The sequence below is a fragment of the Elephas maximus genome, chromosome 21, assembly GCF_024166365.1.
Source record: "Elephas maximus indicus isolate mEleMax1 chromosome 21, mEleMax1 primary haplotype, whole genome shotgun sequence".
NCBI classification, from domain to species: domain Eukaryota; kingdom Metazoa; phylum Chordata; class Mammalia; order Proboscidea; family Elephantidae; genus Elephas; species Elephas maximus.
Window position 1 is genome coordinate 24,353,318 of NC_064839.1, and position 27,009 is coordinate 24,380,326.

The 27,009-nt window shown below is 46.7% G+C and overlaps 2 protein-coding genes across 2 annotated transcripts; both read left to right on the forward strand.

The window, feature by feature from the left end:
* Positions 1-29: 29 nt before the first annotated feature.
* Positions 30-14,637, forward strand: COQ9 (coenzyme Q9). The gene is made up of 9 exons (XM_049864507.1): positions 30-122; positions 3,118-3,286; positions 4,517-4,652; positions 8,111-8,253; positions 8,494-8,578; positions 10,088-10,192; positions 11,491-11,646; positions 11,983-12,036; positions 12,376-14,637. The coding sequence occupies exons 1-9, from the start codon at positions 50-52 to the stop codon at positions 12,409-12,411; spliced, it is 957 nt and encodes a 318-aa protein (XP_049720464.1). The 5' UTR covers positions 30-49; the 3' UTR covers positions 12,412-14,637.
* A 3,358-nt stretch (positions 14,638-17,995) lies between these two features.
* Positions 17,996-26,866, forward strand: POLR2C (RNA polymerase II subunit C). Its single transcript, XM_049864509.1, has 9 exons — positions 17,996-18,165; positions 18,349-18,398; positions 20,650-20,718; positions 20,850-20,902; positions 24,044-24,172; positions 24,785-24,836; positions 25,062-25,230; positions 25,398-25,472; positions 26,083-26,866. The coding sequence occupies exons 1-9, from the start codon at positions 18,080-18,082 to the stop codon at positions 26,225-26,227; spliced, it is 828 nt and encodes a 275-aa protein (XP_049720466.1). The 5' UTR covers positions 17,996-18,079; the 3' UTR covers positions 26,228-26,866.
* Positions 26,867-27,009: the final 143 nt, after the last annotated feature.

Below are 27,009 nucleotides of genomic sequence, written 5' to 3' on the forward strand. Positions count from 1 at the left end.
CTTGTTGCGTCATCATCGGCGACGCCCCGGAGGCGTGCCCGCTTCCAAGATGGCGGCGGCGGCGGTGTCTGGGTTGCTCGGCCGGGCGGGCTGGAGGTTCCTGCAGCTGCAGTGCCGGCCCGGTGAGGGGGCGGCCGAGTCGGGGAACGGGGAGGAGCGGGAAGGGGGCACGAGGCCGATCTGGGCTGTGCACGGGGCGAAGAGGCCGCCGTGGCGGCCCGCGAACAAGGTGAGGTGAAGGACATCTGCTTGGGGCCGCCGGCGTAACTGTCACAGGCTTGACTGGCTGCCTAGCGGGGCTTCGGCCCCCAGCTTCGTGCTGTCAGGGGCAAGAGCAGAAGCGTAGGCCCTGTCATTTCCATTTTATAGAATTAACAGACTCCCAAAGAGAGCTGGGGGTGCCTGCTCTCTGGGGGTCCCATAGCTTGTCGGTTGCGGAACCGGCAGACGCAGACCAAGCTTCTTAACTTCAAACTTACTGTCCAGAACCACTCGAGGTACAAAGTTGGAAACAGCCAGGGAGCGCCTAGTCCAGTGTTTCTCAAATGTTAGTCATTTCCCACCACTTGACTATTTCTGTGATAGCTTCCTATTATCTGTGTCACTATATATAAAGTCAGGGGCCATGGGGGTGCAAAAGTTAAGGTTAAGTGTTCATCTGCTTAAGAAGGGCCGGCAGTTCGAACCCACCAGCAGTTTCGTGGGAGAAAAGACCTGACGATCTCCTCCTGCCTAGGAAACCCTGTGGGGCAGTTCTACTCTGTCACATAAGGCCCCTATGAGTTGGAATCAACAGAGGGCACGTAACAACATTTATATCTTTATTTGTATATCTGAGGTTTTGAAAATATAGACACTTGCTTAAAAGAGAAGACGTTTTATCACTACCATAAATGGAAAACCAGTGTCACCCATAAATATTTCCCTTTCTCATGAACTACAGTGGTTCCGAAATCCTAATTTGGGACCTTCCCCCTTAATTTCAACATTTTATGAATATTTGCTTCAGTTTCTTTGTGTTGTTGTTTGGTGCCATCAAGTTGGTTCCAACTCATAGCGATCCTATCTACAACAAAACGAAACACTGCCTGGTCCTGCGCCATCCTCACAATTGTTGCTGTGTTTGAGTCCATTGTTGCAGCCACTGTGTCAGTCCATCTAGTTGAGGGTCTTCCTCTTTTTCACTGACCCTCTACTTGACCAAGCATGACGAATAATAGTTTCTTTGTACATATGCTTAAATATTGATATTTTTACACATACTGTTTTGTGTTCTTTCTTTTCAAAATCATTATTCCCTGAGTTATTCCATGGATTCTCAAAAATGAATCCCCTTTTGTTGTTTTCATACAAAATCCCAAACTAAATATGTTTAATAAAAGTAATGCCTATAACCCAGCAAATCCATTCCTAGCTGTTTTTCCAAGAGAATAAAGTTGTATGTCCACAAAAAAATTTATACAAGAATGTTCATAGCATGTTTATATATAACATCCAAAAGCTGAAACAGACCAAGAAGCCATCAAGAAGAATAGTATTTCTTAATGAAATAAGAAAAAAAAAAAAACCTCTTTCCTGTTCAGTTGATTCCAACTCATGGTGACCCCACATGTTTACAGAATAGAACCGCTCCGTAGAGTTTTCTTGGCTGTAACCTTTATGGGAGCAGATTGCCAGGCCTTTTATCCGCAGTGGCACTGGGTGGGTTTGAACCGCCAACCTTTAGGTTAGGAGACCAGAAAAAAACATTTGTACCACCCAGGCTCCTAATGGAATACTTGCTGTTTGCTGTCAAGTCAATTCCGACAATAGCTACCCTGTGTGACAGAGTAGGGTTTTCTAGGCTGTAATTCCTGTGGGAGCATATCGTCAGGTCTTTTTTCCCACTACTTGATGATAAAAAGTAATGATCTACTGATTTATGCAAAAATATGGATTAATCTCAAAAATATACTAGGCAAAAAAGTGCATACCCGATGATTGTGTTTACATGAAGTTCTAGGACAGGCGAAAGTAATCTAGGGGGAAAAAATTCACAACAGTGTAGGGTGGAAACTGGGGAGGGGTGTGAGAGAACTTTCTGGGGTGATGGTAATGCCCTAGAGAGGGGCTCAGGATACTCAAGTATATACATTTGTCAAAATTTGTATATACATTTGTCAGAACGTATATAATTCTGTCAAAACTTATGGTAAACTTAAGAATTGTGCGTCTCATTGTGTATAAATGCCACCTCAATAAAAGAACCATAAAGAAATATTGAACTCTGGTTAATGATATACATGCTAAAGTATTTAGGGATGAAGAATACTGAGGTCTGTAAAAAATGCAGAGCCCTGGTGGCACAGTGGTTAAGAGTTTGGCTGCTAACCAAAAGGTCTGCCATTCGAATCCACCAGCCGGTCCTTGGAAACCCTGTGGGGCAGTTCTATTCTGTCCTATAGCTTTGTTATGGGTCAGAATCAACTCAGTGGCAACGGGTAACAAATGCATCAAAGAATGAGATGAAGGATATGATGGATAGATGTGTAGCATTTAGGTGGTAGACACGCAGGTGGTCATTCCACGATTCTTTCAACTTGCCTGTATGTTTGAAAATTTCTACAGTAAAATGTTGGGAAAGAAAAAAAATAGTATTGGTCTATGCTTAGGAAAGCCCTTTCATAAAGTAAGTAGGATGTCACAAATGTTGCAGATAAGAAAGCAGGTAAAGATGAGAACCTGTCCAGTGCCCTTGCCATAGTATATAAATGTGCAATGTTTTCTAGGTACTTTCATTTTTTGCTTGGGCCTCAAACACTCCCATTGAGCAAGTAGAGATTATCTGCAGATTTTAAAATCATGCATATTGGGTTGAAATGGTTTGTCCATTAGTACACAACTAATAAATGGTAGAAAGAGGCCTAGAAGCCAAGCACTTACCACTTTGGCCACCACACTATGTTCCAAGGTTGCCAGTTTATCTGAGATTTTCATGTGGGAACTTAACAGTTAGATAAGTGGTTCTGGAGTAGACTCTGCCCTGCTTTTCCTCCTCCCCATCCTTATACCATGCTGGGTCTCAAAGGTTCTTCTCAGGGAAGTGGCCATCACTGAGCAGCCCAGCTTCTGTTTCAGTGTTCTACTGCAGACCACCTCCGGTGCCACGTGCCTTCCATGCTTCAGCTGTGCGGCTAAGGCCTGCAGATGAGCAGAAGCAGCAGAGTCCCCCACCTTTATCTGCGCAGCCCTCTGAGACACGAGGGACAGAAGGACCCAACCCAGAGTCTTCTCATTCACCCCCCAGGTAAGCACCAGAAACCCCAGTCCACCCATTTCTGGCTACTTTTCAGCCTTGGGTGTTTCTATTCCTCCCTCCCTTCTTCCTCTCTCCTCTCCACCCCTCCTCCTTCCCCTCGTTGTTTTCAAGGCTGTCTTTGTTTTTATTAAAAGCAGTGTCTGTACATCCTAAAATATCTAAATCAGAGGAGAACACAGAAATTTTAAAAATTACTGGAAATCACAAACCCAGAGAAAACCCTGCGTATATTTTGGTGAATATCCTTTTAGATGTTTCTTGAAGCATATTTCATACATAAATACATGTATATAATAAGTGATTAATTATACTATACACTACACACACTGTTCCAGAACTTTTTTTTTCTTTTTTACCCAACAGTACATTTTGAACATCTTTCAAACTCTATGTTATTTTAATGGCTTTCAAAGCCTACGTAATTTTAACATTCTAGCAAATAAATGGCTGTATTAAAATTTATTTACTCTATCTTTATTGACAAATATTTAGATTTTCTTCACTGGCATGAAAAACAATGTGATAATCTTAGACTTGGGAGGACTAGGTCAAAGGATATGCACATTTAGCGTTATGATCTATATGTGGGGCCAAACTACCCTCCAGAAAGGTAAAAGTAATTTACATTTCTATTAGATTTTTTTTCTTCTCAGTGCCGGCCTTAAGAAGCTCTCTCTAGGCTTGAAATTAGTGTTTATCATCATTTTTCTGGTTTCTTGATTAAAGTACTTTTTATTTCAATTCAACAAATAGTTTTTGAGAATCTGCTATGTGCCAAGGGAGCCTGGTGGCGTGATGGTTAAGTGCTCAGCTGCTAAATTGAAAGGTCGGTGGTTTGAACCTATCAGCTGCTCCAGGGGAGAAAGACCTGGTAAACTGCTTCTGAAAGGATTACAGCCTAGGAAACCCTGGAGGGCAGTTCTCTGTCCTGTAGGGTTGCTCTGAGTCGGAATCGACTTGATGGCACACAGCAACTCGGAGCATTTACCTTTGCACCACGTGACCTCCCCAACCACTGGATTCCTTCTCAGTGACTATGTGAGCGAAGAAGGCTAGTACCATTTTTACCCTGTTGGCATTAAAACATTACTGACACAAAAGCTTAGAGGAGACACAGAGTCTTTGGTTTTTGGTCAGGCACATTTTGCATGCCAGCTGTAGGCAGTGAGATGAGGTGTGCTGGGCTCTGTCCCCATGTCTCTGGGATTTGGGTCTCAGGTACACAGACCAGGGTGGCGAGGAGGAAGAGGACTATGAGAGTGAGGAGCAGCTGCAGCACCGCATCTTGACGGCAGCCCTGGAGTTCGTGCCCGCCCACGGGTGGACGGCAGAGGCCATCGCAGAAGGAGCCAAGGTGTGTCTAGGCAAGGGCAGGGCAGCGTGACCAAGGCCAGCCAGGAGGGAGTTGCACCAGGCAGAGCAGAGGGCCTCTTTCCAGCCCAGCTCTGACCCCTTGAGGCTACAGGATTTTCTGGGTTTTTAAAATTTCTTTGTTTTTCCCAATAGGGTGGAAACAGCTTTCTTATTACTAATATAAAAGAAATGCACCATGAAGTTAGTTCTTGGGAATTAGGTTCTAAAGGCAGTCCATTAGGCAAGAATTGCTTGTGGTCAAAACCGTCACATTTCATTGACTCTAAGATGCCAATATGTAAGAAGTACCAGCATCACTAGAAAAGCAAAAATACTGCCCATTAGACTATGGCGCATCATCTGTGTACAACTCACACTGATTGTTTAAAGTGGAAAAAAAAGTACACCTTACAAGTGATGAAATACAGTGTCTGAAAACCTCCAAGCAGGCACCTCCGTGGAGGCCAACACGTGCTGTTGTTTCCCAGTAAGTTCAACTGTCAGCTTTTCCTCCATTAGCAGAACAAACTGCTGCTTTAGACTAAGTGATCAGCTCGTGTTAGGCCAGAGATGTAACAGGATTATTTGGAAAATACGATTATACTGAGTATTCTGTGGTTATCTGGCTTGTTTTTCACTTTGCATATCTCCATTCATCATAGCTACCTACTACCTATTATAGTTACTTGATGTCAATTAATAAACAACATGAGCTGTTTCCAATTTTTTAGAATTATAAACATATTTGTATAACACATTTGAGCACATTTCTGATTAGCTTTTTAGGACAAATTCTGAGAAGTGGAATGGCTCTTTCAGGACCAGTCAGGATTCAGTCAGGAGACAGAAGCCACACCAGTTGTTCGAATAGAGAGACTGTAGTAGAAAGAATTGCTAACTAGGTATAAAATTGGTACCCAGGTAACTGAAAGGATAGAAATAAAACTCTAAGATATCATGGAGGTAGCAACTGCAGCAAGCAGCTCCCATCTTCAGAGTTAAGGGAGCAAAGGCAGGAGTTGAATTATTAAATCTAGAAGCTTGGAGGAGGAGCCCTGGTGGCACAGGGGTTAAACGCTCAGCTGCTAACCAAAAGGTTGGAACCTACCAGCTGCTCCGTGGGAGAAAGATGTGGCAGTCTGCTTCCTTAAAGCCTTGGAGGCAGTTCTGCTCTGTGCTATAGGGTTTCTATGAGTCGGAATCCAGTCGACAGCGCTGGGTAGAAGCTTGGATGAGAGTTCCTGTGGAGGGGAGACTCTGGTCTCTGAGGTAGAGCAGCTACGCAGCTGGCGCTGGTGTCTCTAAGTGTGGAGGAAAGGCCTCCTGGGGCTGGTACCCAGATCTCTGAGGAAGGGCCTTGGCCTCTGGTACTGGTGAATGGTTGGTGAGGGAGGACGAGGCAGCAGTGGGTTCATGAACCTGGTTCTGTAAATGCTGGGAAGGCTGCAAGCTGGATTCACAGCTGCTGCCAGGATAAAGATACATTGCAGAGGTGATGTTCACAGGGACCACAGCAGACAGGAGGTAAACAGGAAGGAGCATGTTCCTTCTTCCTCCTCCAGCCTTGCAGTCTCTCCTGTCCACCGTATTGGCAGACCCTCATATGGAGCCAGCAATGCGGTTTGCAGAGTCCCAGCCCCTGCATCAGAATGCAGAGCACGGAAGAGCAGGCTTGGATCTGAGCGACAGTAACTTCATGCCTTTCCCAGAGACCATACACCTACTCCTCACTTATCGACTGTCTTGTTATCCAACATTTTGCATTTACAACAATAGTAAAAAATTTACTGTCTGACTGTTCTGTACACTAACAACATATGTCCGGCAGTAACGAATCCCAGGGTGCAAGGTGAGGGTAACGCTGGCTGTGACGGTTAAGGTTATGTGTCAGCTTGGCTAGGACTTGATTCTCAGTGGTTTGGCAGTTATGTAGCGATGTAATTTGGCAGTTGTGTAGTGATGCAGTTCCTCCATTTTGTGATCTGATATGGTCACCCTCCTTTTTCACGTAACACCAGCTTTGGCATAATGACCTGGTCTTTGGAACCTAACCCATGTCAGTAAGTGAGGGATGGGTGTATATATTTTTGAAGGTCTTGTTACATACATATTGGAGGCAGTATAGCATGGTGGTTAAGTGCTTTACCTCAGTTTCCTCATCTGTAAAATGTGGGTGATAGTACTTACACACCTGATAGAGCTGTGAGGATTCGGTGAGATAGTGTATGTAAAGTGCTTAGCAAGGTGCCTGGCACACAGTAAGCACACAATAACCGTTACTGTTGCTGCCACTGCAACTCCCTTGTCATAGTTCATTTTACCAAATTGCCCTCCAGAAAGGCTGTGTGCTTCTGTGAAAGAAGAGATGGTTTCCCCACCCCCGATAATGGGTGTTGTTTTTGTTGTTAGGTGCCGTTGAGTTGGTTATGACTCATAGTGACCCCATGTGACAGACTAGAACTGCCTCATAGGATTTTCTAGGCTGTAATCTTTATGGGAGCAGATCACCAGGTATCCCTCCTGCAGAGCCACTGGATGGGTTTGAACCTCCAGCCTTTCAGTTAGCAGCCGACTGCTTAACCACTGCACCACCAGGGCCCCTTCAACAATGGGTATTTATGTTTAATTTGTTGTTGCTCCTTTCCTGCGCCACCCCCTCTACTGTCAGGGTTCGCCTCCTGTAGATGCTCTGTGATTCTGTGTGTCAGGAATAGCAGAGGGTCCTCTAAGCTTTGTGAACTCCTTGACAACTCATTGAGAAAACTTTGTTGCTGTTTGTTTTTAAACAGAGATCCAATTTCCAAGAGATGGAGGTTAAGTGAATTGGTCAGAAAGAGTTATGAGTTCTTTTTAAGTCTTTTTTTCTTCCCGGGACCCTTGCTATCTTAGTTAGGATTCTTTAGGTTGCAAGTGCCAGAAGTTCAGCTCTAACTGGCTTAAGCAAGAGGACATGTTTAGGCCCATTTAATAATAGAAAAGTCTGGAAGTAGTTCTGGCCCAGTGCTCTTAAACCATGCTGCTGAGAATTGCCTCTCTCCATCATCTCTGCTGTGCCTTCCTCTCTGTGAGCTTCATTCTCAGCAGGAGTTCCCAGGCAGGACTAAAAATGGCTCAGCAGCCCAGCAAGAAGAGAGTACCTCTTTCCCAGTCATGCTATCAGAAGTCCTGAGGCAGGCCCTTAGGGCCTGGACTTAGTCACATACCCATCCCTCAGCTGGTCACTGTGAACTTCAGTTACCCAGCCTGGCTCCTGTGCATGGCACACACAAAGACACTTGATGGGATATGGAGCGACTTGTGGTCCACGTCACCCAAATCACACAGACCAAGAATGAGGAGTGGGGGTGCCCATTGAATATCAGGCTGCTATTACTAGAAGAGGGCGCCAGTGATGAACGGGCAACAGATGCCCACCACACTTGCCCACTGCTCTCCTGCTTCCTCTCTCTCCTTCTCTAGTCTCTGGGTCTCTCCAGTGCGGCAGCCAGCATGTTCGGGAGTGATGGCAGTGAGCTGATCCTGCATTTTGTGGCCCAGTGCAATGCTCGACTCACCCATCTGCTAGAAGAGGAGCAGAAGCTGGTACAGCTGGGCCGGGCAGAGTGAGTCCTGTGGCATTATTCCTCAGGGTGGCAGCTAAGGATTGGTGGACTCAGCAGGGCCAGGAGAGAGTAGCATTGAGCAGCCCTGCTGCTTTGGTGAGACTGAAGCCCAGCACCCTGGCTCTGACAGCTCTAGTCAGGACCGCATCAGAGCTGCTGGGACCTCCGCCCTAGGGCTGAGTAAGCACCGAGCCCATGCCTTTGACCCAGAGACACACTGTTTTCTTTTCTCTCTTCCAGGAAGAGGAAGACAGACCAGTTCCTGAAGGATGCAGTGGAAACCAGACTGCGAATGCTGATCCCGTACATTGAGCACTGGCCCCGGGTACAGAGTCCAGACCCAGGCCCCAGAGCGACAATAGTATTAGCAGCAAGGATAATATTAATATTTATAGTTCTCAGCACCCTTCACTCAGGACTTTACCCCCCGTTCAGAAGTTAGTTCATTGATCTCCTGGTTCATTAATCATCTGTGTCAGCCCAGGGATACTCAGTGCACTGGGTAGAACTAGGTTTCAAACTTGGGAGTGCCGAAGAAAGTAACTGAGGCATCTGTGTCACAGTTCCTGGAAATGGGAGTGGCCTTGGCTAGGAGATCGCAACCTGGGTGGGGTCCTAGTGGCCTGAGTGTATCACCAGGTCTTCAGTGAAGAGGGATCTGTGACAAAGGTTAGAAGAGGCAGAGGACTGAATTGACCATCTTCGTCTCAGTAACTGCCCTGTCATGTTCCAGGTCTCAGTGGACTGGGGCTGCATTGTCAGTGTGGTGCTCAGGATTGGAGTATTCATTCCAAGGGCCTTTTCCCCTTCTCTGAAGCTTCCATTTCCCTGTTTCAAGGCATGTTACAGTGCTGGGCCATTTTCTCAGTTAAGAAAGTATCAAGCCAAAGTACATCAGAAATGCAAGGGACTCAGGTCATCTGGTGTCCTCTGCTCAGCTGGGAGAGCCTGATGAGTTTGGAGTTCCAATCAATCAACTGACATTTGAACACAGGCTGGGTGCCAGGGGAGTACAGCTGAAAGTCAGGTCCCATCCCCTAGCTGTGCTTGCCCCACTTGGTTTTCAGCCCTGGCCTCGACTCACTCAGTGGGGCCCTCGCCTCAGCATAAGAGCAGTGAGAGTGCAGGCATTAGGCCCTGGGCTGCCTTTTTGATTCAGAACAGTGTTACCTTCTGGGCTGTTTTGCTAAGAGAAGACGTTCCAGCCAGGCCAAGACTTCTCTGACCAGCTCCCATAGGCACAGCCGGTGGATTTTAGAATTAGTAACGTGGCCAAAGTTTGTACTCTCAGACCAGGAGAAACTGATGTCCACTAGTGGAGGAGTCTCTGGTTTGCTTTATTGCTTTTGTTAGTTGAAGGTTTTTTGGTTGCAGGCAACAAATCACCTTGAGTTAGCTTAAGCAACAAAAAGGGGAGGAATTTATCATGAGGCTACAGTGGTGCATCAGGGCAGCAATGCCCTAAGCTATGACGGTGGCCTAGAATTTGAACTTGGAAAACCCCAGACTCCCCTCCTGTTTGTTTGTTTCTTCCTGTTACAGAATTGGGTGCCCTCCCTCATCCTCACTCTCAGTACTGTATTCCCATTTCCAAATGCCAGGGATGGAGAATCTGACTGGGCCAGGTTAGGACAGGAATCTGCCCCTGGTTCCCATCAGCTATAGTAAGGGTCAGTAGCTGTCAGGAGCTCACGCCAGTGGGTGGAGATGGTGGGGCTCAGAGAACCAAAGCTGGGCAGGCCCCTTTCTACCTCTGTGGGAGGTGAACTGCCAGCCACCCGTGCTCCCTGGTTACCTGTGTGCGGCACCTATTCTCCTGTCCTTCCCTTCTCAGGCTCTCAGCACCCTCATGCTCCCTCACAACATCCCGGCCAGCCTGAACCTGCTCACCAGCATGGTGGATGAAATGTGGCATTACGCTGGGGACCAGTCCACAGATGTGAGTGCTTTCTGCAGGCCCTTTCTGGGAAAGGCTTGGGCTACGGGAATCCAGTCTCTGCCCTGGGCTGATGCTAAGCATTTCTTCTGGAAGGTTGTGAAATTCATGTGATCACAAGTCCCCTTAGGTGGCCTGCAGTGTCTTTTCCATTTTGCAGGGAGACATCAAGAGACTAAGGTTTGAGGAGGGTCATTCAGCAAGCCAAAGTGCGATCTAGGTCTTCATTCAGGGACCAGCATTCTAGCCACAAAACAGTGATCATCCCTTCTGGCCTACCATGGTGACACAAGGCGTCAGAAGACCTTGTGATTGGGCTGCCTGTTTATAACCACTTTCCTCTTACTCTTGTAAGATTTAGATTCTGCAGCAGAATCTCTCAGGTGTGTCTTTAATGAGGCTGATTTAAAAAAAAAAAAAAAGAATGCCACAGAAACACCCTTGTTTTAAAAAGAAACTCCCTTTCCCCAGCCTCACTTTGCTAAGAGATCAATAAGCTCCTTTAAACAGGCACCAGGAAAGAATCTGACTTGTTAATGCCGTCATCTTTCTGGTAGGAAATTAAAAAAGAAAACGTATCCCATCATAAAAGAAATTAATATGTGATGGTGCTTTGTAGAATCTAGGCTGGGGAGGCAAAGAGATACTCCCACCACCATTATAACAAAGCGCTTTAATAAACTTCACCCATGTGGGAATATACCACCAACTGAGATGGTGGGAAAATGAAATTAGGAAGCAAAGAAATTAAAGGAATAAAACATGGAGCAGCTGAGCGGGAGCTATGAAGAGTAGTTTGCGAGGACAGCCAGAAGTTGTCGAGGGACTTGAACTCTCAGTTCTTCCCAGGTGTTCTGATCTGTCGGTGATCCTGGCCCAGCCCTCACTTTACTGAGGAGCACACCAAGGTTTGGTCACAATGGACTGGGACCCAGGCTTCCTAAGACTTAGCCATTTCACCAGCAGTTACAATGTGGGCTGGGTGTAGCAAAATCACCTGGGGCACTTACTGGACATCCAGATTCCTGGCCTTACTTCAAACCCACTGACTCTAAACACCAAGAGGTTGGGCCTAGGAGCTTACGTTTTTTATTTGCATGTTTACTTGTTCCCGGGTAATTCTGATACCTAGCCAGGTTTGGGAAGGGTAGTATAACTCACATTGTCCAGAGGACCATGTGTGTCCATGAAGGAAAGAAGTAAGGAGGGAGCCCATGAGTCCCCATGGCCTTTGTGGGAACTGCCCCAGACTACAGCCAGCAGTGGTGGTAACCCATCTGCCTGGGTGGTTTCCTTTGCAGTTTAACTGGTACACCCGCCGAGCCGTGCTGGCTGGCATCTACAACACCACGGAGCTGGTGATGATGCAGGACTCCTCCCCAGACTTCGAGGACACTTGGTGCTTCCTGCAAAACCGGATTAATGATGCAATGAACATGGGCCATACTGCCAAGCAGGTAGTTTGGGGCTAGCCATTTAGGAAGTTTCTTCGCTAGATACACCTGTTTTCCTAAGACCACAACTGGTCACCTCCCTGTTGTTCCTTTTTGGCCTCAGCTGATGGCCCTGGGGGACTTCCCAAGGAGCCTGACCAGTTCTTCCTCACATCAGCACTGCTCTGAGGACCAGGCTTTGCCTGTTTCTGATTGTGTGAACCATAGGCTTTTCTGCCAGTAAGCTGGGCCCTGTTGACCCCATCTCTTGGGGCTCGCTGGCCTCCTGATTCATCCTACCTGCCCCACCTTTGAGATTGTGTTGGGGGCTTATGAGAACCTGACTCTGACTCCTTCTAGGTAAAGTCCACTGGAGAGGCACTGGTGCAAGGACTCATGGGTGCAGCTGTGACAGTGAGTATCACCCAGCTCATTCCTGCCCACCCCACCTCACCCCACCCTGACCCTGTGACAGGTACAACATGTGTCACCAACAACAAATTCTGTAGCCTTAAACTGGAAAGCTAATAATAAAATGAACAGTGGTTCAGCCACTCAGCTTCTTGGTCCCAAATACCCCATCTCTCTATTTTGTTACTGGGCCCCAAGAAAAATAGCTGATTCTCAGGGCCCTGGTCTGTCGAGTCACCATATCCTAGCCATGCCTGCCACCTTGAAAACCTACTCTTCCTCACTGGAGTCATAAAAGGAGGGCAGGGCCCTCACTACTCTTTGTTTCCATTATTGTGTTAGCTCAAGAACTTGGCAGGTCTAAACCAGCGCCGGTGAGAAAGAAGGGGTGTCAGCTAGAGCGCCCAGAAGAAAACCAGCAGATATATTTAAAGGGCTTTGCAGAGGATGATGTGCCAGCCACATGTAGAATGTTACTGAGAAAACACTGAAGGACACCTCAGTCACTCCCGCAGCCACCTGGAAACTGCAGAACACTTGATGATACGGTTCTGGCCCAGGACTGGGCCACTTCTTCAGTTTCTAATACCAGGCCAAACCTCCTGATGCCTTTCTGCATTGCAGCTGTGTGGATAAAAAATTTGGATCTCATCCGAGCATTCAAGCCATGGAAACAGCACGTCTCCCTCATGGTCCCACAGGCACCTCGCTCATATCTTAATCGTCCTAGAAATGCTCTCTGAGGCTTCCACCCCAGGGTCAAGGTTTGAAGCCACCACAAGGTAGCACTTGTCCTTACAGCTGTCTTCCCTCTCTGATGTCTTGAGATGCCACACCTGGGAGCCCCTCAGAGAGCTGCCTCACCTGAGACAGGTGCCTGCTGGGCAGTGGTGCTCAGCTTGACCCGAGATGTGATCCCAGGCCTGGCGTTGCATTACACCAGCGTGCATTGCAGGATTATTAGTGAATTTAGAGCCTATAAAAATGACAATAAACATGTTCGAAGCAGCTTCCTATTGTGTAGTTAGTTTCTATATGGGCCATGGAGGGTATCCAAGACCCAAGAGAGGCAGCAGTAGCAGTGTAGTGGAAAAGGCTTGAGGCTAGCACCTGGGAGACCTGCACTCTGATCTTGGCATAGCCTAATAACTACTGGGTAATTACGACAACTCTGCCTCTCAGCCAGCTCTCCCCATCAGTAAAATGTCCCAGGGCCTTCCCCCAGACCCTCAGCTGCTCTTGTCTGCCCACCCAGCCACGTCTAGCCATTACAATGAGGCATTATTTAGCTTTCACAATTTTCTCAGCCTCTAAACTGGCTGGACTGCCTTTGCAAGTCTGGTTAGCTGTCTCCTGCTTTGTCCTCTCCTGCCTACGTCTGCTGAGTACTGACGGAGGAAGTCATGAGCTAGTAGCAGTCTCAGCTTTCTTCTTGGGGGCCTTCCACTGGGCCTTTTCTGCACCTCTAGTTCTTTTCATCTCTTAGCACCCTGTCAAGTTCACTGCAGTAGCTGTTCCAAATTTCATTCCAGTCTTTCCTTTATCCTTCATGGCATCCATCTTCACTCAGCAGACAACCTGAAGTCTGACTTGATGGAGAAGAAATAGGTGTGGAACAAGAAACCCTTCAATGCCCTTCCTTTCCTGTCTCAGGAAGAGGTGTCGCTCCTTGCTAAGGCAGACTGCTTTTATCTCCTCTCCTGGTTACTCTTCGTTATGCCCTGTAAATGAAGTCCCTGGCAAATTCTATTTCAGGCCCTCCTCTCTACATGAGTGCTGTGATTCTGAAGGTCCCAGCCACTCCTACCATTTCAGCTGCCACCTTTTTGAGGCCTGTTCAAACCTCTCTGCAGACTGGTTAGGGGACGTTGGTGATTCTTTATTGAGTATATGCCCTGTATGGGGCAAGCTGCTGGGGACTGAGAGTGCAGAAATGAAAAACCCCCTCCCCAGCAACTACACAGAACTGTGGATGATGTATTTTATTAAAGAGTATTGTATTTTTTCCCCAGCATTTTCAGAAGCCAAAATGACATGCATGATTCAGACTTGATAAGGCTGAAAGGGAAAGGGTGTATACCCATTCTTTAAGTACTTGAAAACAGGATTTAATATTAGCAAGGCTGCAAAGAAATAAACCAAAACCAAACCCACTGCCGTCGAGTCGATTCCAACTCATAGCAACCCTATAGGACAGGGTAGAACTGCCCCATAGAGTTTCCAAGAAGCGCCTGGAGGATTTGAACTGTTGACCTCTTGGTTAGCAGCTGTAGCACTTAACCACTACGCCACCAGGGTTTCCACAAAGAAATACTCTTAATACTGTGTCAATGAACTTCGTACAATCTTTCTACAGACCAGTTTGATTATAAAAATTGTACATTTTAGTTAAATGTAAAATGATTCAACAAGATCATTTATTTTTACCAGATTATCAAAGATCAAATATTTGGTAATACCCACTGTTGGGAGAGATGGGAAATCACAAAACCTGAGGGTTATGTGGAGGGCTATTTGACCATGTTTCTAAAAAAAGTCCATATACCCTTTGACCAGAAATTCCACTTCAAGAAATTTATTCTACAGATACACAACTGTGAACAAGGATGTTAATGTAGCCCTATGTATAATAGAAACTAGCCACAATCTAAATGTCCATTAGTATGTTGTTGTAAGGTACCATCACGTCAGTTCCGACTCATAGTGACCTTGTGTGTAACAGAACAAAACGCTTCCTGGCCCTGCACCATCGTCATGATCCTTGTTATACTTGAGCCCATTATTGCAGCCACTGTGTCAGTCCATCTTGTTGAGGGTTTTCTTATTTGCTGGCCCTCTACTTCACCAAGCATGATGTCCTTCTCCAGGGACTGAGCCCTCCTGGTAACATGCCCAAAGTACTTGAGACAAGTCTCGCCATCCTTGCCTCTAAGGAGCATTCTGGTTGTACTTCTTCCAAGACAGATTTGTTCTTTTGGCAGTCCATGGTATATTCAATATTCTTCACCAACACCATAATTCAAAGGCATCAATATTTCAGTGTTCTTTATTCATTGCCCAGCTTTCGCATGCATATGAGGCGAATGAAAACACCATGGCCTGGGTCAGGCACACCTTACTCTTCAAGGTGACATCTTTGCATTTTAACACTTGAAAGAGGTCTTTTGCAGCAGATTTGTCCAATGCAATGCGTCTTTTGATTTCTCGACTGCTGCTTCCATGGCTGTTGATTGTGGATCCAAGTAAAATGAAATCCTTGATGACTTCAATCTTTTCTCCATTTATCGTGATGTTGCTCATTGGTCCAGTTGTGAGGACTTATGTTTTCTTTATGTTGAGGTATAATGCATACTAAACGGCTGTAGTCTTTGATCTTTTTCAGTAAGTGCTTCAAGTCCTGTTCACTTTCAGCAAGCAAGGTTGTGTCATCTGCATAATGTAGGTTGCTAATGAGTCTTCCTCCAATCCTGGTGCCCCATTCTTCTTCATATAGTCTAGTTTCTCAGATTGTTTGCTCAGCATACAGATTGAATAAGTGTGGTGAAAGGATATAGCCCTGACTCACACCTTTTCCTGACTTTAAACTGCACTATCCCTTTGTTCTGTTTGAACGGCTGCCTCTTGATCTACGTACATGTTCGTCATGAGCACAATTAAGTGTTCTGGAATTCCCACTCTTCACAATGTTATCCATAATTCGTTATGATTCACACAGTCAAATGCCATTGCACAGTCAATAAAACACAAGTAAACATCTTTCTGGTATTCTCTGCTTTCAGCCAGGATCCATGTGACATCAGCAATAATAGTCGTATTAACTGGTCTTCCTTGTAGGCATATGGATATTATTCTATTACTGACAGCATTGTACGTCAGGGTAGATTTTTTGAAATGTTCTTTTTGACGACGAATGCAACACCATTCCTCTTGAAGCTGTCATTCCCAGCATAGTGGATCATATGATTTTCCAATCGAAAATGGCTACTACCTGTTCATTTCAGCTCACTAACGCCTAGGATATAGATGTTTATGTGTTCCTTTTCATTTTTGACAATTTCCAATTTTCCTAGATTCATACTTCATACATTCCATGTTCCAATTATTAATGGATGTTTGCAGCTGCTGCTTCTCGTTTTGAGTTATGCCACATCACCAAATGAAGATCTCAAAAGCTTGACTCCATCCATGTCATTAAGGTCGACTCTAGTTTGAAGAGGCAGCTCTTTCCCATTGTCTTTTGAATGCCTTCCAACCTGAAAGGCTCACCTTCCAGCACTGCATCTATGTTCCACTGCTATTCATAAGGTTTTTACTGGCTAATGCTTTTCAGAAGTAGACTAGCAGATCCTTCTTCCCAGTCTATCTTAGTCTGGAAGCTCAGCTCAAACCTGTCCACTATGGGTAACCCTGCTGGTATTTGAACACCGGTGGCATAGCTTTCAGCATCACAGCAACACACAAGCCCCCACAGTATGACAAACCGATAGGTGCTTGGGGGGATATTGCTGGTGTCCATCAGTATGGAACTGATTAATTATGATATATTCATATGATGAAATTAATTATTAAAGGAACAAATTGATTTGTATGTACTGATCATAACCCAGTAACCCAGTGCCGTCGAGTCGAGTCCAACCCATAGCGACCCTATAGGACCCTATAGGACAGAGTAGAGTGTACTGATCATACACAAAGAATATAAGAAATCTAGATTTTCTAGTTTTTCAAATTTATTTCCATAGAGTTGCTCTCCCAAATGTGTGGTTTCTTACTTCAGGCTAAATTAATTCCCCATGACCACCATAACTAGTTAGCACAAACTTGGTAACTAAAAAAAAACAGAAATCAATTCTCTCACAGTTCTGGAGGCTAGAAGTCTGAAATGAAGGTGTCTGCAGGGCCATGCTCCCTGTGGAGGCGCTAGGGGCGATTTCATTTGCCTCTTCCAGCTTCTGGTGACTGTCCATATTACTTGACTTGTAACCTTATTCTCCAGTCTCTGCCTCCATCTTCACATTGCTTTCTCCTCTGCATGTGTCTTCTCTGGGTATGTCTTATAAGGACGCTTGTCTTTGGATTTAGAGCCCCCCCAGATAATCCAGGATGATCTCATCTCAAGATCCTTATTACATCTGCAAAGACTTTTTTTCCAAATAAGGTCACATTCACAGGTTCTGGGGATGAGTACAGGGACATAGCTTTTTTGGGGGGGACCATGGTTCAGTCCATTACACAGACTGTGGAGCAAGGGCCCCCTCAGTACCCTTTCTCTTTGTCTCAAGAATAGGCGTCAGTCCTTTTGTTAAAGAGCTCCCTGCCTCCAGCAGTTTGAGGAGCCACATGCATGATCTAGACTTTACGGTGAGAGCGAAAAGGCAGATGTCTATTATTTGTGTACTTTGCTGAAGCATACTTATTGCTAAAGTATAATCTTATTTCTTCACAGAGCTTACAAATTTACTTCATTCTTTTTAAAGTCTTCATTATATTCCTATGTGTGTATATTTAACCAAATCTCTATCAATGGACAATTGGTTTACAAACAACCTTGCAGCCAACATCCCTGTACACGTATGCCTGTTCACAAATGCAAACATTTCTGCAGGGTAATTCTTAGAAGTGTAATTGCTGAGTCAAAGGGCAAATCCACTTCTTGGCAAAATTACTCTCTAAGGTGGAACCTGGTACATTTTTAAAGCAGGCTGGATTTACAAAGAAGTCCTGGTGGCGCAGCGGTTAAGAGCTCAGGCAGCTAACCAAGAGGTGGGCAGTTCGAATCCACCAGACGCTCCGTGGAGATCCTATGGGGCAGTTCTACTCTGTCCTATAGGGTCGCTATGAGTCGGAAGCGACTCGAGGGCAACAGGTGTGGTTTTTTAGGGTTTACAAAAGCATCTTCCGATTAAACGTCTGGCCCGCAGCGGCCCTGGCCTCCGATCGGCAGGCGGCGCTGTGAGCGAGTCTCTGCGGAAGCGGCGACGGCCGCGCTGGCTGACTTCCGGCGGCGGCGGCGCAGCTAAGCTGACTGCAGGGACTCCGCGGCGCGATGCCCTACGCCAACCAGCCCACCGTGCGGATTACCGAGCTTACCGACGAGAATGTCAAGTTCATCATCGAGAATACGGACCTAGCGTAAGGCCACCGAAGGAAGAGGCTGGTGGCTTGGGAGTGCTGGAATGCCTCAAACCCGGGGCGGGGATGGGGTGAGGGTGGTCCCTTCCAGAACTGCCCTGCCTGTGCCAGGGCCGTCGCTTTGGGAACCATGAGGCACGGGGCCGCCCGGCGCCCTCACCCCGTCTGGTTTTCATCCCTCAGGGTGGCCAATTCTATTCGGAGGGTCTTCATTGCTGAAGTGCCCATAATAGGTAAGCGACCCCTACCTCCTCGTTGCCTGGGCGACCAGCCCCCCGCCTTCGGTTTCCGCCCACCCACCTTGGGCTTCCTGCCTTCAGTCCTTGGTGCGGCCTGGGACGGGAGGCGGAGGAATAATCTGGACCGCTGAGAAAAGGGCAGTGTTGGAAACTTGCCAAAACCATGAACCCTTGGCCCAGCGACCACTGCTGGCCCCCTCCCTGGCTCTCACGCCACTTAGGTCTACCCTTCCGTGTGCATTGGTGAAGAGCGTGGGCTCGGGGGTCTACTGACGTGGGTTCGAATACTGTTTCACCTAGCACCTCAGTGAAACTTGGGCAAGTTATTAATCTTCTCTGTGCTGCAGTTTTCTCATCTGTAACACGAATAGTGTTTATCAGGGTGATATCAAGGATTAAAGGAGGTAGTCCATATGCAGGGCCTTGCATTTAGTGAGTGTTCAGTCCTGGTAGATGTCATTGTTTTTTATGACTCTTCAGTTGCATTTATGATGCATGTAAGTGCCAAGCGTGGTGCTGGGTGCTGGGAGTACAAACCTATATAAAATGAGGTCTTTGGCTCACGGGGAGAAGCCCTGGTGGTGCAGTGATTAAAGTACTCAGCTGCTAACTGGAAGGTTGGTGGTTTGAACCCACCAGCCACTTCAGGGGAGAAAGATGTAGCAGTCTGCTTCTGTAAAGATTTATAGCCTTGGGAACCCTATGGGGCAGTTCTCTGTCCTGCAGAGTTGCTGTGAGTTGGAATTTACTCGACGGCATTGGGTTTTGGCTCATGGACCTCACAGTGAAGTTTCAGGGGTGGGCAGTGAGTCCACAGATAACACTAATACAATGTAGACTCTGATGGGTATTTCAAGGGAAACAGCTGCAGTGCTTTCGGCAGTTAAAGGAAGGAGAATCTATTTCTTCTCTGGTTCCAGCCACCCCTCTTCAGGTATTTTATGTATTGACAAGTATGCTACAAGTATTTTCTGAGTGATAGCTCAGAGAATTTGGCTTAAGCAAAAAAAATATAAGTCATAGATAATGCATCAGGTGTGTGGCCTCTTAGGGAAGTAAGCAGGCGCACTGCTTGGTAAACAAGAAAACACTGTAGTTTATCCACCCTCCCCCATCACTTCTTCAGCTCAGAGCTTGGCACCTGACCCTCCCCCTGCCTAATCACTCAGTTTAGTTTCATGAGGAGTAAAATGAGGGAATTGGACTTTATGATGCAACTCTAACATTCTGCACCTAAGTGCGACTTTTTCCATAAGTTCAGTTCTACAAGTAACATCGAGCACCTGTTATAGCCCAGGCCATGGCTGGGCATATGAGGAGATTTCAAGATCTGGCTCAAGGAATTTTTAAAGCTAGAGGTAGAAACAAGACGTATACAAATACAACACAAGGCAAAATATGGCAAGTGTCTTAAGAGAAGTCCAGATGGAGTTTTGTGAGGGAGAAGCTTAAAGGAAGGGCGTGATTGCTTCTGTATCATCGAGGACGGACAAGACTTGGTGTTGAGAGTATCAAAGGATAAGGGGATGATGGGAGGAGGGGGTGAGGGAAGTAAAGAGGCAGAGGCAGAAAAGCTTGGGCCATGGTTCTTTTTTGAGTGACTGAATGGCTTGGGTGGGAGAAGCAGTTGAAAGCATTGCAGGATGAAGCAGCCTGGAGCCTGGCTGTGTCTTGCCTTCTTCTGATCTTTGAGTGTTAGAGACATCTGGCAGTTGGGTTCCAGTGTCATTCGACTTCTAGGTTTAATTGCTTATGTGTAAATGTTTACTTATGAATGAATACATGTGTGTTTAAGTGTGTGTGAGAGTAGTTCCCCGCCCTCCTACTAGCTCATTGCTAGTAGGGATTTGGGTTTTTTGCTCAGCATGTCTTGTCTATTAAAAGAATTCAGTAAACATTAGTGGACTGAGTGATAATGAAGTGCTAAATTGGGTGATCTGGTCTTTATATCAGAAAATGAGGTATGGACCATAAGTCTGAGGTTCCCCCCACTTAGGGCCCACATAGTTGTGTTCTTGGACTTAGTGTTGGTAGACTTAAGGTAGCAGATGTAACTGCTTCTCCTGGAAATACTCAGCTCAGAGAAACATGGTCCAGCCACTGGCATTTTCCGAGTTGCACAGAGAACATCCTGCATCTGCAGTGGAATCAGTGTCAGATGTTGCCTCCGTCACCAGAACCACTGCTCTCAGTCTTTAGGTGAATTCAGTGACTAAACAGCATCTCCGCTTCCTTCGTATTTCAGCCATTGACTGGGTGCAGATTGATGCCAATTCCTCGGTCCTTCATGATGAGTTCATTGCTCACAGACTCGGTGAGTGCTGGGCTTGGGGTGCTGTGCCTGGTCTCAGGAGGAAGCCTCCGCTCGCCTCCGAGGGGCCTTGTAGGTTCTCCTTTGGGCCTCACTACTTGACTGTCTTTAAAGTGCTTTTCTGTGTCTTACAGGATTAATCCCCCTCATTAGTGACGACATTGTGGACAAGCTGCAGTACTCCCGGGTATGCTGCCTGACTGGGTGGAATGTGGTGGGGAGGGAGTGCCTTTATTTCTCAGAGTGATTTGTCCTGACAACGTCCAGCTTGTACTAGATTGGAGTTTTAGAAAGACAAGGTGGAGATGGCGTCTGGTGCCTGAGGCTGGCCTTGGTCCTCGATTCTGATGGGGCCTGAGATTGATAAGGTTCAGGGGGCATCAGCCAGCCACACAAGACGGGAGTATAACCCAGAGTGCTCGTTTATACTGAACATTAGGGGCAGTACCTTTTCAGTCTGGTCTGTTCATACTCTGCATTCCAGTATATCTCTTCCCAGCGATTGGGGCCTAGGTGGCTACAAGGAGCCAACAGAAGGTTGGAGTGGGCGAGGGTCAGGAGCAAAGGGAATTGTCCCATAGGAACAACACCTGAGGGATGAGTGTCCTGGCGTCTGCCAGATTCATGCCCTCCCTCATAAGTGGTGGTAGTTACACATGGCCAAACTTTGTTGTCTGGTGCCTTTCCTCTACAGCTGTGCTTGCTCTCTGGTGATTCATTAACAGGCCTTCTTCAGCCTGGGGATAGAGTGGGACAGGGTTAGGTTACCTGCATCATCCCACTAAGGCTGCATTAGATAACAGCCTGAGGCTACTACCTCATGATGGCTTTGGGTGATGGCTGATACTGAATTGACCCGTTTTCTAATATTCCCAAGGGCATGTCATTTCTGTCGTGGCTAATATATCTTGTATATGTATTTTTTAAAAGATATTCAAGCACACAGAGAAGCATGGAGTGAACAGTAAGAAATACCCATGCTTCTGCCAAACAGCACGTCCCATCCAGCGATTTGCCATTTTGCTTCACATCTCCGGATTCTTGTCTTTAAGAAATAAATCATCACACGTACTGGAGGGGACAGTTGTATAACCAGTCGAGGAGCAATTTGGCCATATCTTATATAAACATATGCATGTCCTATGACCTAGCAATTCCCTCCATTAATTTTTTTTTTTAGTATTTATCCAAAAAAAAAGATGGTATGTTTCTCTTTTTTTGCTTGTCTTTTTCTGAAAATTTTCAAATTCACAGAAAACTTGAAAAAAATAGAAAAAAAATCACTCATTTACTTTTTAGCTGTAGTTGCCACTTGTTAATATTTTGTTACATTTGCTTTACTTTTCATAGATATTGTTAGTTTTGCTCAGCCATTTTGATACTTCTCTCCTAACTACTTCAGCATTTATCTACTAAGGATAAGGATATTCTGTGTAACCACGACACTGTTACCATACTGAAGACAATTAGAGGCGCCGTCGTGGCACAGTGGATTAAAAACTTGGCTGCTAACTGAAAGGGTGGTTTGGACCCACCAGCGGCTTGTGGGAGAAAGATGTGACAGTCTGCTTCCATAAAGATTTATAGCCTTGAAACCCTGTGGGAAGGTTCTACTCTGTCCTCTAGGGTCGCCATGAGTCGAAATCGACTCAACAGCAACAGGTTAAGACAATTAGCATTAATTCATGATACATATATGCAGTTTATATTTAGATTTTCCTAGTTGTCCCCAAAATGTCCTTTATTGTTTTTTGTTTGTGGGGCTATGATCCAGTCAGGGTTCATGCATTTCATTTCGTTGTTATGTTTCTTGTAATCTCGAACAGTCTCATCTCCCTTCACTACTTTTTTCTTTTTGGTGGTAAAATACATATAACAAGACATTTGCCATCTCAGCCGTTTTTATGTGTACAATTCTGTGATGTTAATTATGTTCGACCCGCTGTGCAGCCATCACCACTGTCCACTTCCAAAAGCTTTTCATCAACCCACACAGAAACTCAGTGCCCCTTAAGCAGTAATTCTCCTTTTGCCTTCCCACTTGCCCTGGTAACAACTAATAAACTTTGGTCTCTATGCATTTGTCTCTTCTAGATGCTTCTTTTAAGCGAGCTCATACAGTATTGGTCCTTTTATGTGACTTATTTCACTCAGCATGTTTTCAGGGTACATCTGTGTTGTAGCATACAGCAGAACTTCATTTTTCTTTCTGGCTGAGTAATATTCCACTGTACATGTAGCCCACACTGTGTTTACCCATTCATCTCCCGATGGACGTTTGGCTTGTTTACTTTTGTTTGTTGTGAATAATGAATATTGGTGTACAAAACAAGTTTTTGTGTGTGTGAGGCCGTGGACCTTTTTGTCTTTTTATCTTCCATTACATTTAGATTTTTCCACTTCATGTTTCTCACTAAGAGAATGATTCTGTCTCAGAGGCCACTTCTGTAGTGAGCGAAGGCCAGCACTTAGATGGTGGGTGTGGACATGGCTGCCAGTGAGTGAGGTGGGATGGGCTGGGCGTGCCTCCTGCCTCGCCAGCTGTCCAGCTGTCGGCCTCCAGTTGTTTTTCTCCCTCAGCACCTCTTAAACTTGAGCTTTGTTGGGTTTTTCTTACTGATATGAGGGGGAGAATAGTTTGTTTGATTGTATTCTAGTAACACTCTTCTGCCTGAAGGTGAAGTGCAGCAGATAGTCCCTAACATGGGCATGGGTGGTTTCAAGAGTCAGTTATTTAAAGAATGGCACTAGGCTGATTATTATTGAAGTTGAGAGGTCATTGCATGGTGGCAGCCGTTGTACTGTTACCTAGTTGTGTTGGTGAACTTATCCATAAGTTTTTTTTTTTTTTTTTAAGAAAAGGCCAGTACTTTAGAACTTGAGTTGTGCTTTACCCTCTTGTTCCCTGTTTTACTTTAAACGATGGCTGTATTCCCAAGCTGGTCCGTTTACTCCTGGGAAGCTGAACTCTACAGTGTGAAAGTATCATCTTCTCACTAGTAGTCTTGCTTCTCTAAAGAGTGGTCTGAGGGCCCGAGTAAGATTTTAGGAGAGCATCTCCCAGTAGTGGCTGGCAGCTGGGTGGGGTGGTGGGCAGAGAGGGAAAGGAAATATGGGTGTATGTAGGTTGTCTCTAAGCTGGGAAGTGCCTACACTTGAGAAGCTCATGAGAACGGCGTTTCAGACTGACAAGCCCACGAGTGCCTTCAAACTGCAAACCGCATCTTACTTATGAAGAAATTTAAGGAACCGGGTACTGGGACCAGGGATCCAAGTCTGGGTTTGCTACCTCTCCACCCATCCATCCTTGCTTTTCCTGTTGCCTCAGGACTGCACATGTGAAGAGTTCTGCCCTGAGTGCTCGGTGGAGTTCACCCTCGATGTGCGGTGCAACGAAGACCAGACTCGGCACGTCACATCCCGAGACCTCATTTCCAACAGCCCTCGTGTCATTCCGGTCAGTGTCTCAGTGTCCTTCCTGCCCAGGACCTTTGCCCTTCGTTTGCCGACTCCAGGTGGGCCAGATTGGGATGGATCCTTATAATCCGTTGCCGTCAAGTCAATTCTGACTCATAGTGACCCTGTAGGACAGAGTAGAACTGCCCCATAGTGTTTCCAAGGAGCGACTGGTGGATTGGAACTGCCGACCTTTTTTTTTTTTGATTAGCAGCCATAGCTCTTAACCACTGTGCCACCAGGGCTCCAGATGCTTCTAAGACGCGTACTTTCCCTGTGTTGTCCTCTGCCTTAAGCTGATGTCTAAAGCACTGAGTTTGGTTTCCTGCCTGGCTGGGCAAAAGCATGGTTGGTGCTGTATGCCCTGTCACCCAAGTGCCCTCTTAAAAGTCCTGGGATTGTTTTGACTAAGAAGGTGAGTAGAATGCTGTGAAGGGGGTTGGAGTCCAAACACAGCACAGACGGGATCCTGGTAGGACTTATCCCACCTCATTCCCAGGCCAGCTTTCCCTGGTTTGGCAAATTGCCATCTGGAGGTGCTGGAAGTAGGTTGCCAGAGAGATGACTAGGGAGATTAGCAGCTAATTTTTTCTTCTTTTTGGGCTCCTTACAGGTGACGTCCCGGAACCGAGACAATGACCCCAATGACTATGTGGAGCAGGATGGTAAGGGACTGGAGTGGGTGTGTAGACATCTGCCCCCCTGTTGGTCCGCAGGCCAGAGGGGAAACCGAGACCAGACTCAGCCTTTTGTGCTGCCTGCCCTCCTTAAGAACGGGCTTTAGACGCATTTTTCCACATGCATGTGGTCTTTCAGCGGCTCACAAGGCCAGCATTTGCGGGAGACAGGGCCTCCCCTGGCTCTTGAGTGATTTAAGCCACTCCGTGCAGACATCCTCATCGTCAAGCTCAGAAAGGGGCAGGAGCTGAGACTTCGAGCCTATGCCAAAAAGGGTTTTGGCAAGGAACACGCCAAGTGGAACCCTACGGCAGGAGTGGCTTTTGAATATGATCCAGACAACGCCCTGAGACACACGGTGTACCCCAAGCCAGAGGAATGGTATGTTCTGGTCAGGAGTGCAGGCAGGCATTTGGGGTGGTGGGTGTGGAAGTGGCTGCTAGTGACTCAGAAGGGGCAGGCTTGGTAGGAAGGGGCAGGCTTGGTAGGAGCTAACCTGTCCTAGAAGCAGCAGCAGCAACCCTGTGCTGACCTGTGTTTGACCTCAGGCCAAAGAGTGAATATTCGGAGCTGGATGAGGAGGAGTCCCAGGCACCCTATGACCCCAATGGCAAGCCAGAGAGGTAAGGCGCTGGCCCGACGCTTGAAGGTAGAGTATTTAAGAAGGTCAGCTTTGGGTGCAGGCTCTGAGTTAGGGAGACCCTCTGCCTGGTGTCCGATGAGGAGGGGCCGATAACTGCTAAACCCATATGTGCACATCCTGAGTGGGGAGCTTATCATCCCCCTTTGGGTCCTCTGAGAAAGGGGTGTCCTCCAGTTTTCTGAGTTGTTCCTATCCTGATTTTCAGCTTCCAAAGAAGGGAACCTTCAGGTCCAAGCTAGGGGTGGAAGCTTCGACCACAGTCCTGTAGTGAGAAACTTGAAGTGCTGTAGCATGTTATCACTTATTCGATTTTCTACTTTGCCCTCAGTGTGGAACACTTACATTTTGAGGAATTTGAGATTTTTCACAGTATCTTTCTGAGGCAGCTGTGGCCTTTTCGAAGGCCTGTAGAGTGGGCTGGGCCCACTATGTGCAAGAGATTTTGGGTGAAGGGAGGTCAGCTGGGGGCCAGGGTCACGTTCCCAATGGGGAAGGAGTCAAGGCCCAGAAGGGAGGAAGGGTCGGGAATGGTTGGCCAGTGGTCAAAGCTCCCGCCTCTAGGAGGGCTCTCACCAGCTCTTGCCTCTTAGGTTTTACTACAATGTGGAGTCCTGTGGCTCTTTGCGCCCTGAAACCATCGTACTCTCAGCCCTATCTGGATTGAAGAAGAAGCTGAGTGACTTACAGACTCAATTAAGCCACGAGATTCAGAGTGATGTCCTGACCATAAACTAGCTGCAACTCAGCTGTTTCAGCAAAAAAGGGGAAACAGGCCAGCAGCCAGCTGGACTTCAGGGCTCTCCTGACTTCTAGCCTTGGGGACTGCCATTGCTGAAGCTTCTTGGTGGGCCATCAGTACCAACGAGAAGGGTTGGCCCATCCCAGCCTTTCTTGATTGCAGATAGATTATCAGGGATGCTGCTAGATATTTGAGGCAGGCCAGTTCTTTACTGGACATTTAGCATCCTGGTTCCTGCTAAGTACCAGTAGTGCTATCCAGAAACCAAAACATCCCTTCTGCCTCATTTCCTCCTGTGGCCCTAGGGGCCATACTGCTTCCCCGCTGGGAACCACTCACCTGGACTTCCCTCTGCTCCTGCTCATTCTAGAGCTTTACAGTGATTATCTTTCTGTCTAAAAGTTAGCAGTTGTACCTTAGGGTTCTGGTGCTAGGATTTCGTGCTAGAAGGCCCATTCAGGCTGCACATATACCCTTCCAGTCCCTTTCCCAGGGCCAGCCTACTGGCGCCTCTCTCAAATTCCCAAGTTGCTCATTGAGAAGTAACCCTTTGGGAATAGTGTTAGACCCTGGTTGTCCCCCCCTCCCTGCCCCCCGCCAATAAACACATTCTTTCATTTTCTACCTACCAGTTATGAACTCCTTCACTGCCAATAGCCTGGTCATTTAGTTGGGGGAAGGGGGAATGAGGCTCTCCCACCCCCATTCATTCCTCCTTTATGACGGTGTGTGGCCCTGACCACTTAGCCCTGTCTCCAGGTAGGAACATACCCAGAGT

Bases quoted from the DNA above. Each gene is read 5' to 3' on its own strand.
- COQ9 (XM_049864507.1), top strand. From the start codon at position 50: ATGGCGGCGGCGGCGGTGTCTGGGTTGCTCGGCCGGGCGGGCTGGAGG. The intron at 8,579-10,087 runs GTACAGAGTCCA...TTCCCTTCTCAG, and splicing joins ACATTGAGCACTGGCCCCGG to GCTCTCAGCACCCTCATGCT. The intron at 10,193-11,490 runs GTGAGTGCTTTC...TTTCCTTTGCAG, and splicing joins CTGGGGACCAGTCCACAGAT to TTTAACTGGTACACCCGCCG.
- POLR2C (XM_049864509.1), top strand. From the start codon at position 18,080: ATGCCCTACGCCAACCAGCCCACCGTGCGGATTACCGAGCTTACCGAC. The intron at 18,166-18,348 runs GTAAGGCCACCG...TTCATCCCTCAG, and splicing joins ATCGAGAATACGGACCTAGC to GGTGGCCAATTCTATTCGGA. The intron at 20,719-20,849 runs GTGAGTGCTGGG...TGTGTCTTACAG, and splicing joins GTTCATTGCTCACAGACTCG to GATTAATCCCCCTCATTAGT.